The following is a 13,492-nucleotide window of genomic DNA, read 5'->3' as shown; positions in this document are numbered from 1 at the left end:
TTGCATTTGTTTATATTTGCATTTGCACAGTTTGTTGTCTTCTGCACTCTGGTTGAATGCCCTAGTTGGATGATCTTTCATTGATTCTGTTATAGTTACTATTCTATAGATTTTTGTTGACTATTCCCACATGAAAATGAATCTCAGGGTTGTATGCGGTGACATATATGTACTCCGATAATAAAATTTTCTTTGAACTTTGAAGTATCCATGTGTTGAGCCATTGTTACATAATTGTTTGATTCGATCATGTTGTTTTCTTGCAGCTGGAATCTAGATATTCCATGAGATGACAAGAAACACATGCAAGCAATCAGCGCGAAAAGGATGTGTGCTTGTGCAGACTCTGTGAAGGAGCTAACATCTGCCAACTTCTACTTCATTTTACACAGTCATTTATTTAACAAAATAATGTTGCCTGATTGTACATAATCTTAAACTCTTGGCCAATTCTGGGCATGAATTCAGATTTATTTATAGCCAAAGAAGTAAGAGTTGTTGACAAGATGTTTTTCTAAATTCTGGTTACAGGTAAAATTACAGAGTTAGTAGTGGCTATGTCAGTAACATAATCTTTGCTCCATAAAGCAATTAGAAAAGAAAAAAAGTCTAGAGTGAGTTGTCCTATTGTTTACAGATTATTAAGGTCAAAAAGTTGTTACTTGTATTGGAAAATAACAATCATCCTTGGATTGTTTAGTGTTGATTCTGCTGTTCTCAGTCTGTTCTGCCACAACATCGCTGATGGGATGGTATAATCAATAAAGGAGAGATTCTCTTGACAGATTAACATGAAATCCACACAAAAATTTATAATGCAGGCAGCAAAGTGTAGTAGAATTTGTGGTTTTCAAAATGAAGGTCAAATGATAGAATATTACATTCCTCCTGTTTTATGGTAAGCTGTGTCCAGCAATGCAATTGTCCAATGCCTTCCTGCATTCATATCATTTGCCAATCCGTTGAATGATGACCCACAAAGTTTAAATTTCCTGGTGTGTGGATTCAGGTAATGGAGCTGCTTAGCCTTTGTCCATAGAGATTTCCCTCTAGCATGGATACACAGGTAAAAGTAACAACGCTCATGTTACTGAAACATTGATTATTGATCTTCTGTTGATTTGAATTCTCAATTATTCTTTTAGTTTAATCATGTTATAACATGTTTGTTTTATAATGTGAATCATGTATGATTTTATTTTATTTCTTTTGTTCTACTTTTACTTTATTTACCTCCATTGTCACCAGGTTACAGTACAGGCTGGACACGGCTACCCAGCTGGCTGATGAGCACGATCTGATAGCAGTCTATGTGAGCCGGCTGCAGCATGGCACACGGTTAGTGTTTGTTGAGTTCACTGCGCTGCTCTACTGAGCAAATAAGTCTCTAAAATCTTGAAAAACGCAACCCAGTCGGAATGAATGAAATCCATTTTTTGAGGGTAGATGCATGAATTTGATCCAAGGCCATCTGAATTCTTTAACCAGTGTTTTCCTCACTGGGGCACCACGACAGTGTAGCGGTTAGTGCAACACTGTTGCAGCTCATGCTGTCTGATTTTAAGAGCTGAATCACGGCATCCTCTGTGAGAAAATCTGTACCTTCTCCCGTTGTGCATGTGGGTTTCCTCCAGGTCCTCCGCTGCTTTCCTCACACAGTCCAAAGACGTACTAGTTAGTAGTTAATTGGTCATTATAAGTTGTCCTGCGATTAGGCAAGTGTTAAATTGTTGGGTTGCTGGGCAGTGCAGCTTGATAGGCCAGAAGCCCCTGTTCTGTGCTGTATGTCTAAATAAAATACATGATGTACAAACATGATTTCTATATGTTTCAAACTAATAATAATCCTTGCTACAGTTTTGTGCATAAACAAGATTCAGTAGAATGGCTTGGAGCACAACAATATGTTTCTTAGTTAAAATTGAGAGTTTCTTGGAAAACCAAGTTGCATCTGTTGATCTTTCTGCTATAGAGCACTTTGACGTGGCTTACTGAGAATTTGTATGATAATCTGGAAGAAACCTTGGAATAGTCCATTACCAGTATTTTAACTAGAATAATTTCTTTTTATGAGGAACAGCATTTTGCATACAAGTGGGTGATAGGAGATTTTTCAGCCTGCATTGGCTGTATTTTTGAGTCAGATTCTCTGGCACTGCTTAATTTATAACAAAAATTAGAGGGAAGTTGGCAGATTGGGAAGCTTTTAAAAACCAACAGAAGGCAACTAAAATAACCATAAGGACAGAAAAGATTATCTATGAAGCTAAGCTGGCCAGAAATATCAAAGAGGATGCTAAAAGGTTTCTCAGATTTATAAAGAGTAAAAGAGAGGCAAAAGTGGATTGTAAACTACTGGAAAATGATGCTGGCGAGGTAGTAATGGGGGGTGGCAAGGAATGGCAGATGAATGTAATGAGAATTTTGTGTCAGTCTTCACTTTGGACGACAGCAGCGGTATGCCAGAAATTCAAGAGTGTTTGAGGGCAAAAGTGAATGTTGTTGTTATTACTAAGGAGAAGGTGCTTGGGAAGATGAAAGGTCTGAAGGTAGATAAATCACCTGGACCAGATGGACTACACCCCATGGATTCTGAAAGAGGTAGCTAAAGAAATTGTGAGGTGTCAATAATGATCTTTCAAAAATCATTAGATTCTGGAATGGTTCTGGAGGACTGGAATATTGCAAACGTCACTCCACTCTTTAAGAAGGGAGGGAGGCAGAAGAATGGAAATTATAGACCAGTTAGCCTGACTTCAGTGTTTGGAAGTTTGTTGGAGTCCTTTATTGAGGTGAGAATGGGGTTTTAGGGGACGCACACAAAATGCTGGAGAAACTCAGCAGGCCAGGCAGAATAAAAGTACAGTCGAGGTTTCGGTAGATCTCGTTTGTGATGAGGTTTTGGGGTACTTAGTGCATGATAAAGTAGACCAAAGTCAGTACGGTTTCCTTAAGGGGAAATCTTACCTCACAGATTTGTTGGAATTCATTAAAGGAATAACAGGCAGAATAGACAAAGGAGAATCAGTGGATATTGGTTTGTTGGATTTTCCGAAGGCCTTTGACAGGTACCACACAAGGCTGCTTATCAAGATAAGAGCCCATGGTATTACAGGAAAGATACAAGCATGGCAAGAGCATTGGCTGACTGACAGAAGGCAAAGAGTGGGAATAAAGAAGGCCTATTCTGGTTGGCTGCTGGTGACATGGTGTTGCACAGGGGTCAGTACTGAGACTGCTTCTTTTCACATTATATTTTAACAATTTTGATGAAGGCATTAATAGAGTTATGGTTAAACTGGCAGTTGATACAAAGATAGGTAGAGGGGCAGATAGTGTTGAGGAAGCAGGGAGTCTGCAGAAGGACTTGGTCAGATTGGGAGAATGGGCAAAGAAGTGGCCATTAGAATACTGTATAGTGTTGCAGGGAAGTGTATGGTCATGCACAATGGTAGAAGGAATAAACAGGGAAATAATTCAACAATCAGACACACAAAGGGACTTGGGAGTCTTATGTAGGATTCTCTAAAGTTAACTTGCAGGTTGTAAGGAAGGAAAATGCAATGTTAGCATTCAGTTCGAGAGGACTAGAATATGTAAGAGCAAGGATGTGATGCTGAGGCTTTGTCAGACATTGGTCAGACCACACTTGAAGAATTGGGAGCAGTATTGGGTCCCTTATCTAATAAGAAGAGATGTGCTGGCATTGGAGATTGTCCAGAGGAGGTTTAGGAGAGTGATTCTGGGAATGAAAAGGTTAGTAAATGAGAAACGTTTGATGGCTCTGGACCTGTACTCAATGGAGTTTAGAAGAATGATGGGGGGGGGGGGGGGGATCTCATTGAAACCTATCAAATACTGAAAGGCCTAGACAAAGTGAATGTGTTGAGGATATTTCCTTTGGAGGTTGAGTCTAGGATCAGAAGGCACAGGGTCAGAATAGAGGGACATTGACTTTGAACAGAAATGAGACAGAATTTCTTTAGGTAGAGGGTGGTGAATCTGTGGAATTTATTGCCATTGGGGTGTTAATGGACGCCAAGACATCAAGTATATTTTAAAGCAGAGGTTGATAGGTTCTTGATTAGTCAAGGTGTCAAAGGTTATGGGGAGAAGGCAGGAGAATGGGGTTGAGAAGGATAATAAATGGCAGAGTAGACTCAATGGGCTGAATGGTGTAGCTCTGCTCCTGTGCCTTAAGGTCTGACATGTTTCAGGCTATGGAACTTGGGCATCAGCACATAATCCATTTAAATACTCAGTCAAGTTGCTCAACGTGCAGTAAAATGCTGGAGAATAAAACGGATGTGTTAGGAGAAATATTTAGGGCTATACAATTCTGTATTTTATCAGCAATTTTTAGTGCTTGATAAGAACACAAGGGTGTATTCATTCTAATTAGCACTCAGTCCAGTCATTAAAAAAGTAAGGGCAAGGAAGTTAAAAAGCACACATTGGATTTCTTCTTTAATGTCTTCATCCAATATTAACTGTCCTTTTCCAATCCGGATGATTTTTTTTTCTATTTCTGAATTAATGCCTTCTTTGGCATGGCAGAGATTTCATATTGGTATGTTGTGGATTTGGAATCTCCGAGTGAGCTGGATGAGGTACCTCATCACAGTGGCACTTGTAATCATGGAGGAATGATTCAACTGAGATTCATTCCTCAGAACTGGGTTTGTTCATGGAAGGTAATATTTTCCCTTCCTTTAATATCACGGGGAGTATTGAACATACACAGAGCAGATGTCTGGTTATTGCAAATGGTTCCATCAAACTGCATACTTTATCTTGCATACTTGTGCCAAAGCTCCAGTCAAGCGGGAAGGAAGGGATTTAGTCTTCTGACTGCAACTATGACTTTCTGGCCGGTATTTATTTCAAACTCACTTTGTTAAACAACAGCTGATCAATTTAAAATCACTCTCAGGCTTCGTATTAAAGGCAAACTGACCTTCACGCAGTGTTACTTGCATGTTAAGTCGTAAGGTTATTATGCAAATCAAGTAAATAGATGAACTTCATAACTAATTCAGCAGATTATAATTATTAGGTCAGGACTGGTCAAAGATGATCCCTCTGTTTGAATTAACTGGATTGAATTGCCTTCTTCATCTGTAATTATCCCTTGATTTTACGCTGCAGCTTGTCTGGATCTTTCTGAACAAGCTTCTTCTTCCAGTTCTCATTATCGCCTTGACCCATCATGTCTGCATTAGTCAGTTTGTAATTTATTTTTGGCACTGATATGCAGCAGTTAGGTTCAAAGTTAAAAGCTTAGTAAGTGATTTAATACTGTTAGGTACAAACCCCATTTCCAGAAAAGTTGGGATATTTTCCAAAATGCAATAAAAACAAAAATCTGTGATATGTTAATTCACGTGAACCTTTATTTAACTGGCAAAAGTACAAAGAAAAGATTTTCAATAGTTTTACTGACCAACTTAATTGTATTTTGTAAATATACACAAATTTAGAATTTGATGACTGCAACACACTCAACAAAAGTTGGGACAGAGTTAAAATAAGATTGAAAAGTGCACAGAATATTCAAGTAACACCGGTTTGGAAGACTCCACATTAAGCAGGCTAATTGGTAGCAGGTGAGGTATCATGACTGGGTATAAAAGTAGCATCCGTCAAAGGCTCAGTCTTTACAAGCAAGGATGGGTCATGGCTCATCCGTTTGTGCCAAAATTCGTGAGAGAATTGTTAGTCAGTTCAAAAGGAACATTTCCCAATGCAAGATTGCAGCAAATTTAGGTCTTTCAACATCTACAGTACATAATATTGTGAAAAGATTCAGAGAATTCAGAGACATCTCAGTGCGTAAAGGGCAAGGTCGGAAACCACTGTTGAATGTGCGTGATCTTCGAGCCCTCAGGTGGCACTGCCTAAGAAACCGTCATGCTACTGTGACAATTATAGCCACCTGGGCTCGGGAGTACTTCGGAAAACCATTGTCACTTATCACAGTCCGTTGCTGCATCCAGAAATGCAACTTGAAACTGTATTACGCAAGGAGGAAGCCATACATCAACTGTATGCAGAAACGCCAGCGAGTTCTCTGGGCCTGAGCTCATCTCAGATGGACTGAAAGACTGTGGAACCGTGTGCTGTGGTCAGATGAGTCCACATTTCAGCTAGTTTTTGGAAAAAACGGGCGTCGAGTTCTCCGTGCCAAAGATGAGAACGATCATCCTGATTGTTATCAGCGAAAGGTGCAAAAACCTGCATCTGTGATGGTATAGGGGTGCATCAGTGCCCAAGGCATGGGTGAGTTGCATGTATGTGAAGGTACCATTGACTCTGAGGCGTATATTAGGATTTTAGAGAAACATATGTTGCCATCAAGGCGACGTCTCTTCCCGGGACATCCATGCTTATTTCAGCAGGACAATGCCAGACCACATTCTGCACGGGCTACAACAGCGTGGCTTTGTAGACACAGAGTGCGTGTGCTTGACTGGCCTGCTGCCAGTCCAGATCTATCTCCTATTGAAAATGTATGGCACATCATGAAGAGGAGAATCAGACAACGGAGACCACGGACTGTTGAGCAGCTGAAGTCTTGTATCAAGCAAAAATGGACAAAACTTCCAATTGCAAATCTACTACAATTAGTACCTTCAGTTCCAAAACGATTAAAAAGTGTTATTAAAAGGAAAGGTGATGTAACACAATGGTAAACATGCCTCTGTCCCAACTTTTGTTGAGTGTGTTGCAGCCATCAAATTCTAAATTTGTGTATATTTACAAAATGCAATTAAGTTGGTCAGTAAAACTATTGAAAATCTTTTTGTACTTTTGTCAGTTAAATAAAGGTTCACATGAACTAACATATCACAGATTTTTGTTTTTATTGCATTTTGGAAAATATCCCAACTTTTCTGGAAATGGAGTTTGTAAAATGAATAAATCTTTCTCATTTTAAAAATAACAATTCACTTTTTGAACAGTCAATTTCCATTAATTTATTGCAAACGAATAGTAAATTTTGTTCATATCATCTCCTAAATTTCAATGGATGCTGCCTTTCTTTGTTAACTTCTGGTTAAAATAAAACCTTTGGAATCCAATTTACTATGGTTTATGATGCACTTTCTTTAAAACCAATACATCTTTCCCGGGTATTCCAGACATAGCCTAACAAGATATAGGAGCAGAATTAGGCCATTTGGCCCATCAAGTCTGCTCATGGCTGTTCCAATTTTCCTCTCAGCCCCAATCTCCTGCTCCCCATTTCTCTTCATGCCCTGACCAATCAAGAATCTATCAACCTCTACATGGATGCATAGAAATCTACAGCACATTACAGGCCCTTCAGCCCACAATGTTGTGCCAACCTTGTAACCTACTCTAGAGACTGCCTAGAATTTCCCTAGCACTTAGCCCTTTATTTTTCTAAGCTCCATGTACCTATCAAAGAATTTCTTAAAAGACCCTATTGTATCCATTTCCAGCACCGTCGCCAGCAGTTCATTCTACGCACCCACCACTCTCTGTGTGGAAAAACTTGCCCCTGACATCCCCTTGACACCTACTTCCAAGCACCTTAAAACTATGCCCCCTCATGTTAGCCATTTCAGTTCTGGGAAGAGTCTCTGGCTATCCACACAATCAATTCCCCTCATCATCTTATATACCTCTATCAGGTCACCTCTCACCTTCCGTCACTCCAAGGAGAAAAGGCCATGTTCATCCAACCTATGCTCATAAGGCACACTCTCCAATCCAGGCACCATCCCTGTAAATTTCCTCTGCATTCTTTCTGTAGTATCCACATCCTTCCTGTAGTGAGATGACCAGAATTGAACACAGTACTCCAAGTGATGAACCCCTCTGCCTATCTGCCTGACCTTTCAATACAATGTGTATCATTGGATGATAAGCTCTGAACTATGACCTTCTTTCAGCTACATCTCAGTGATGCCCACAACGCGGTTCCTGCCAATCTCTATTTGTGCGACAAGATCATCTGTCTTTTGTATATTTTGTGTATTCTAATATAACACTTTCAGTATTGTATTCATCACCCTTTTTTGAATTTCCCCCCATGTTTCATTTCACTTCATCCCAATGACTGCAAATCTGCACTATAATCTCCTTAAATATACATAAACATGTCCTCCACAGCTGCCTGTGGCAAAGATTTCCACAGATTCACCACTCTCTGTCTAAAGAAATTCCTCTTCTCCGTTCTAAAAGGATGCCCCTCTATTCTGAGGCTGCATTCTCCAGTCTTAGACTCTCCCACCATAAGACACCTTTCTACATCCATTCTGTCAAGGCCTTTCAATGTTATATTGAACATGATTTCTAATCCTCCAGACATAAAAGCCATTGTCTACTGCAGTTGCAGAAGAGGAACTGGAAATTTGGTTAGTTTATGCTTGGGCTCAGGAGTTAATGATGCTAAGTTTAGCATCTGTGGGATTAGGACTAAAGGTTAATTTAAAATTCCCCCCTCCCCCCCCAACTTGACATTTGAAAATGAATATTACACAGTTTATTTGTTTTAAATTTTTTGGTATGTACTGTAAGTGTCATGTTTAATTTCTCACATCTAGAACAAAATCAACTTTTGCACCACTAAAATCAACTGCAGAATCTTTCATTTAAAAATACATGAACTATTTCAATTACTGATCAAAATTTTCAAAGTTCATCTATATAGGCGGCCCCATGTTAAGGGGGTTAGGAGAAGATTGCATTCTTGGACAACAGACCTCCAGACCAAATTTCCCACCGTGCCAAGCTTTGCTATCTGTTCAAGAACTCAAAGAAATGCATGTTGACTAAAATAAATTTTGTATTCATTTAATTTTTTCACAATAATTCTGTGAGAATGAATCTTATACCACATCTTAAATTTTCGAGAAGTGAATTTATCCACATTGTGGATGGCTGTAATGGTGGATCACTGCAGAGCAATTATAATCTGAATCGAGGCAGCGGTCTGAGGCTGATTTGAAGCAGGATTACATGAGCCTTCAGGGGTGCAGTGGGATTAAAATGAAAAAAGAGCATTTGATTTAAACCTTTGGATGAAAATGTTTATTCCAAAGATAGAAACTTTTCAAGTAAATTTATTTTTAGAAAAAGCCCACGTTTAAATCGAAGGATATTGATTGTAACACACAGTGAAATGGCTCTCAGCTTAAAGCTACTTAACTGGAAAAAGAAAGATATGTTATAATTTTTGCTTAATTATTATGGCTTTATCAATATGGGGCATGACATTTTTATATTATCTGATGCAGGTTTTTGCACGTAATTATCTGTTTTATAATAAACAAATCTGATTGTGTTTGACACAGCATGGCAGAAAGTAAGATGCTGCTCTGTCTGTTAAGATGAGATCCTGAAAATAAAATGTAAAAGATTTAGGGGTGTTGGTGGTGGGTTGTTTGTGTCTGGGCCCATTCAGCGAAAAATCTGTTTTTGTTCTACGCTTTCAGTGCAATCTCTGCATTTCTGTACTGTACCAGATTTTAGAGGGTAAGGATATAGTTACAATTCTTGTCAACAAAATATATTAACATGGACCATTTGGCCCAACTTCACTTGTCTTATAGCAAAACAGCTATGATCTTGACAGCACTCATCTCCTACCCATAACCATTGAAGTATTTCTGAAATTAACAATAATTATGTTTGCAGTGGACACTATGTTCATGGCAGAGAAACAGGGCAATCAAGGGGAGAGGGTCGCTGCACGGACAGTCTCTTCCATTGTTTTGGCTAGGTGATCTTTAAGTTATGCTCATCATCTTGTCACAAGTTGTAGGCCATGTTCCAATGCTGGACTTACCCTGCAGTTTATCAAGGGACCAGAGATTTGTGAAAATTGCGTAATACTTAAAATATAGAATTGCCCAATACAGAAAATTCTGCAACACAGACAAAATGTTGGAGGAACTCAGCAGGCCAGGCAGCATCTATGGAAAAAAGTGCAGTTGACATTTAATTCTGCAGCAAGTTTTGAATGTGGTATCATTGCCAAATTATCAAAGTGTTGTCAAATTGTTGGGGTTCCATTTGATCATTCAATCAATAATGAATTTAGGAAAGCCATGCTGCATAGTATTTTTAGTTAGCATTTTGTATTTATTAAATAGGTTGTCATCTTGTATTATAAATTATTAGAATAGGTATACTTTACCATCTCCCATCAGTCTGGTGCTTGAAGCATGAAAATGCAAGAGTGACGATTAAATTATTTTCAAATTCAGTTTCTTTCATTTTCAGAATGACTATTCTCTTTAAACAGTGAATACTCCCTGCCTTCCTGCCAGATGGATCTCTTCGTGATGGTACAATTTGCAGTTTTGCTGCCCTCTGTTCTTTTTGCCCTTTGATTTGTTGTAGCCCTGAGACATGAGCTACACAACCTAATGATGTTTTTTAAATAGTAAGTCCTAAACAAATTTTCCAACATTTGAAAGTGGCTTATTCTGTATTCTACAAATTGTAAGCAATAATTGAGACAGCAGCCCAGATTCACACAATAATGGCAAGGTGCACAGCCTTCATTTCTATGATGGAGTAAATCTAACAGCAGCTTCCAACATCTATGTGTAATCAATAGTAGAAGTTCTTGTATTCTGTTCTTTCACAGGTTTTGCTATGCTAGTATTAGGTCAGGAGACTGCATTTTACATACACGTCATGGGCTGAAGTTGCATACTGGAAGCTCAACATGGAAAATTGGAGCCTTTACATTATGGTGTGGATGAACACAATAATGTGTTAATTATTTCCACGCCTTTCTTTTGGCCTTTAAGTGTACTTTTAATACTGTGGTGTCTTATTGCTTTGGATTTTAATTCTTATAATAATCCTAAAAAAATTTATTGTTTGTCACTTTTGGAAATTCTTTCCCCAAGGTTAGAAATAGCAAGTAGTAGAGGGCATACTCTGAAGTTGAGATCGAGAAATTACAGGATCCGTGCAGAGAGTGGTTGGTACTTGACACAAGCTGTCAGAGGCAGTGGTGAAGCAGATAGGATAGTGGCAATTAAGAGGCATTTAGATAGTACATGAAAATGCAGAGAATGGAGGGATTTAGATCATATACAGGCAGAAGGGAATTAGTTTAATTTGGCATCATGTTTAGAACAGTAAGACCGATTCCTGTGCCGTACTGTTCTATGTTATTTCAATCTCACTTACATATCTCTCTCTATTCCAGCTTTATTTCATTTCTATTTTACTTTCTGTTCATAGTTTTACAAGGAGATAACTAACTTAATATAACTTAATAAAACTAACAGTCGGTGGAGACGAGATGCATTGAGATGGTGCAGTTAGTGTGGGCAGGGATGGTAGGCATGGAGCACCTGGTGTGAGCTAGGAAATGGCAGCAGTTTTAATGAGCGTAAGTCTGTTGCCAGTGGAAATTAATATTGAAGGAATGCGGTTGAGTAATGTATTGGCCAGAGTTCAACTTGCAATTCTGTTTCTATGCATTAGTTTTTAATTTTAAGTTCTATCTTGCCACATCCTATTCAGATTTATGTAGGGTAATGTTTGAAGGCTGGCAGTTGCAGTTTTTCTTGGTTGGATGTGTGGAAACATATTTCTTTATATTCATCTCAAAACCAGATCCTGTCCCTGAGAATACAACACAGTTCCTGTTTCTCTGTGATGGAGTATGCATTCTCTCTTCATAAACTAAAACTAGAAGTCTCGGTGTAAATTCATTCAAGTACAACAGTTCTGTTGTACTGTTGTTTACTTGTGCACGAGCTGCATTGTCCAGTGGAGTTATGTAGACCAAATAAGATGGAGATCAGCCACCAAAACAAGGTTGAACCGTGCTGCCATTTCCTAGCTGGAGGCTGATCTGGAGTTGTTGCCCAGTGTGGAATACAGCCTTAACTGATTGCTAATTCTTCTGTCATTGCTTGGCTTCAATATGTTCTTCCAGACTTGACTTTATAGAATAAGGTCAGCTCCAAGAAAACGCTTAGACGGTAATTTACTTAACTGATAAGCTTACTTCATTAAATATCATATTGTTCCTCAGTCATTCCAACACATTAAGAAAAATCACTGAAAAAATTGAGTATGTGAACTTGTCTTGTACAACAGTCTTGCACATGTGAGAAGCCAGATAGCTTTTAGGACACCAGATTTGCTACCAAAATGACACAAATTTAATTATTCCATAAAACATTATAAGGCAGAAGTGATGGCATGTGGCCAGGTGGTTAAGGCATTGATCTGGTGATCTGAAGGTCGCTAGTTCGAGCCTCAGCTAAGGTAGCGTGTTGTGTCCTTGACCAAGGCACTTAACCACACTTTGCTCTGCGACGACACCGGTGCCAAGCTGTATCGGCCCTTGGACAACATCGGTGGCATGGAGAGGGGAGACTTGCAACATGGGCAACTGTCGGTCTCCCATACAACCCTGCCCAGGCCTGCGCCCTGGAAACTTTCCAAGGCGCTAATCCATGGTCTCTTGAGACTAATGGATGCCTATAATAAGGCAGAACCAAATTTACAAACTACTGTAAATTTGGTTCTGCCAAATTAAGTTTTAAAGACCTTAATCATGTTATTTGATTTAACAAACAATCTAAATTCAGTTTTAAGTAGTTTACAGTTGTGCCATTACAAGAGGATCAAATTCCATCAAACCCCATGGTCTTTGAATTTGGAATAAAAGTATAATCCTCAGTTGGAGTTTGCTGGGTGCATAATGTGTTGTTGATCTGGTGTGAGTGACAAATATTTGAAAGATATTTGAATTTTTGTCTAGCCATTAGTTCTTGGTCCAGCTCATCTAGTGAGCTGTTTGAAAATGTGGCTAATTTCTGATAGATAGTATTTTAATTTGAATTTATTTCTGAACAGTGTCCTGGACAGTCCTAGCAGACTGGATGAAGAACACAGGCTGATTGCCAGGTATGCTGCCAGGTTGGCTGCAGAAGCTGGAAACACAGTAAGTTACACAGCCTAACTCATTTGATTTATCCTGTTCTTGGCACCAGCATCCAATGCATAACAACTCTTTATATTAAAACATGAGGAATTATTGTAAAATTTAGAATAAGAGAATTTGACTTGATTTTTGACTTTCAATGTAGTCTGGTTTAGTCATAAGGGTGCAATATTGTCATTGATTTTTTGATTATCAGCAAGATTTCCTAAACAATGTGATACATGTTGTGGTTAATTGAATTCATTAGAATCTGAACTCAAAGATGATGAGTTTGAAATGCCTCCTGAGCAGATTTTTCTGTGGCTAAAGGGGTATCTGATAGAGGTATACAAAATTATGAGGGGCATAGATAGGGAAGATAGTAGTAAGTTTTCCCCCACAGTAGGGTGTCTAAAACCAGATGGGTTTAGAGTGAGGGGTAAGAGGTTTAAAGGGATTTTGAAATGCTAGATTGGTTGTCTGCCAGGCACACTCACTTTGATTTTGTTCAAAACCTTTCACTTGTTATTGCTGAATGAGTGGAACTTAGTTGAAGAGTTG

General features: G+C 38.8%; 1 protein-coding gene across 17 annotated transcripts in view; it reads left to right on the top strand.

The window, feature by feature from the left end:
• Positions 1 to 13,492, top strand: part of LOC140733570 (dystrobrevin beta) — a 494,877-nt gene that overhangs the window by 364,657 nt on the left and 116,728 nt on the right. For 14 of the 17 annotated variants that reach the window (XM_073057088.1, XM_073057083.1, XM_073057081.1 and 11 more), the window contains exons 12-13: positions 1,249 to 1,338; positions 12,865 to 12,952. In XM_073057088.1, the coding sequence (XP_072913189.1) occupies positions 1,249 to 1,338; positions 12,865 to 12,952 (178 nt within the window). The remainder of the gene's footprint in view (positions 1 to 1,248; positions 1,339 to 12,864; positions 12,953 to 13,492) is intronic. The other 3 variants (XM_073057095.1, XM_073057096.1, XM_073057093.1) reach the window with 1 other exon arrangement.

This window comes from Hemitrygon akajei, chromosome 9, assembly GCF_048418815.1.
Source record: "Hemitrygon akajei chromosome 9, sHemAka1.3, whole genome shotgun sequence".
NCBI classification, from domain to species: Eukaryota; Metazoa; Chordata; class Chondrichthyes; order Myliobatiformes; family Dasyatidae; genus Hemitrygon; species Hemitrygon akajei.
This window is presented reverse-complemented; position numbering and strand designations above follow the sequence as displayed.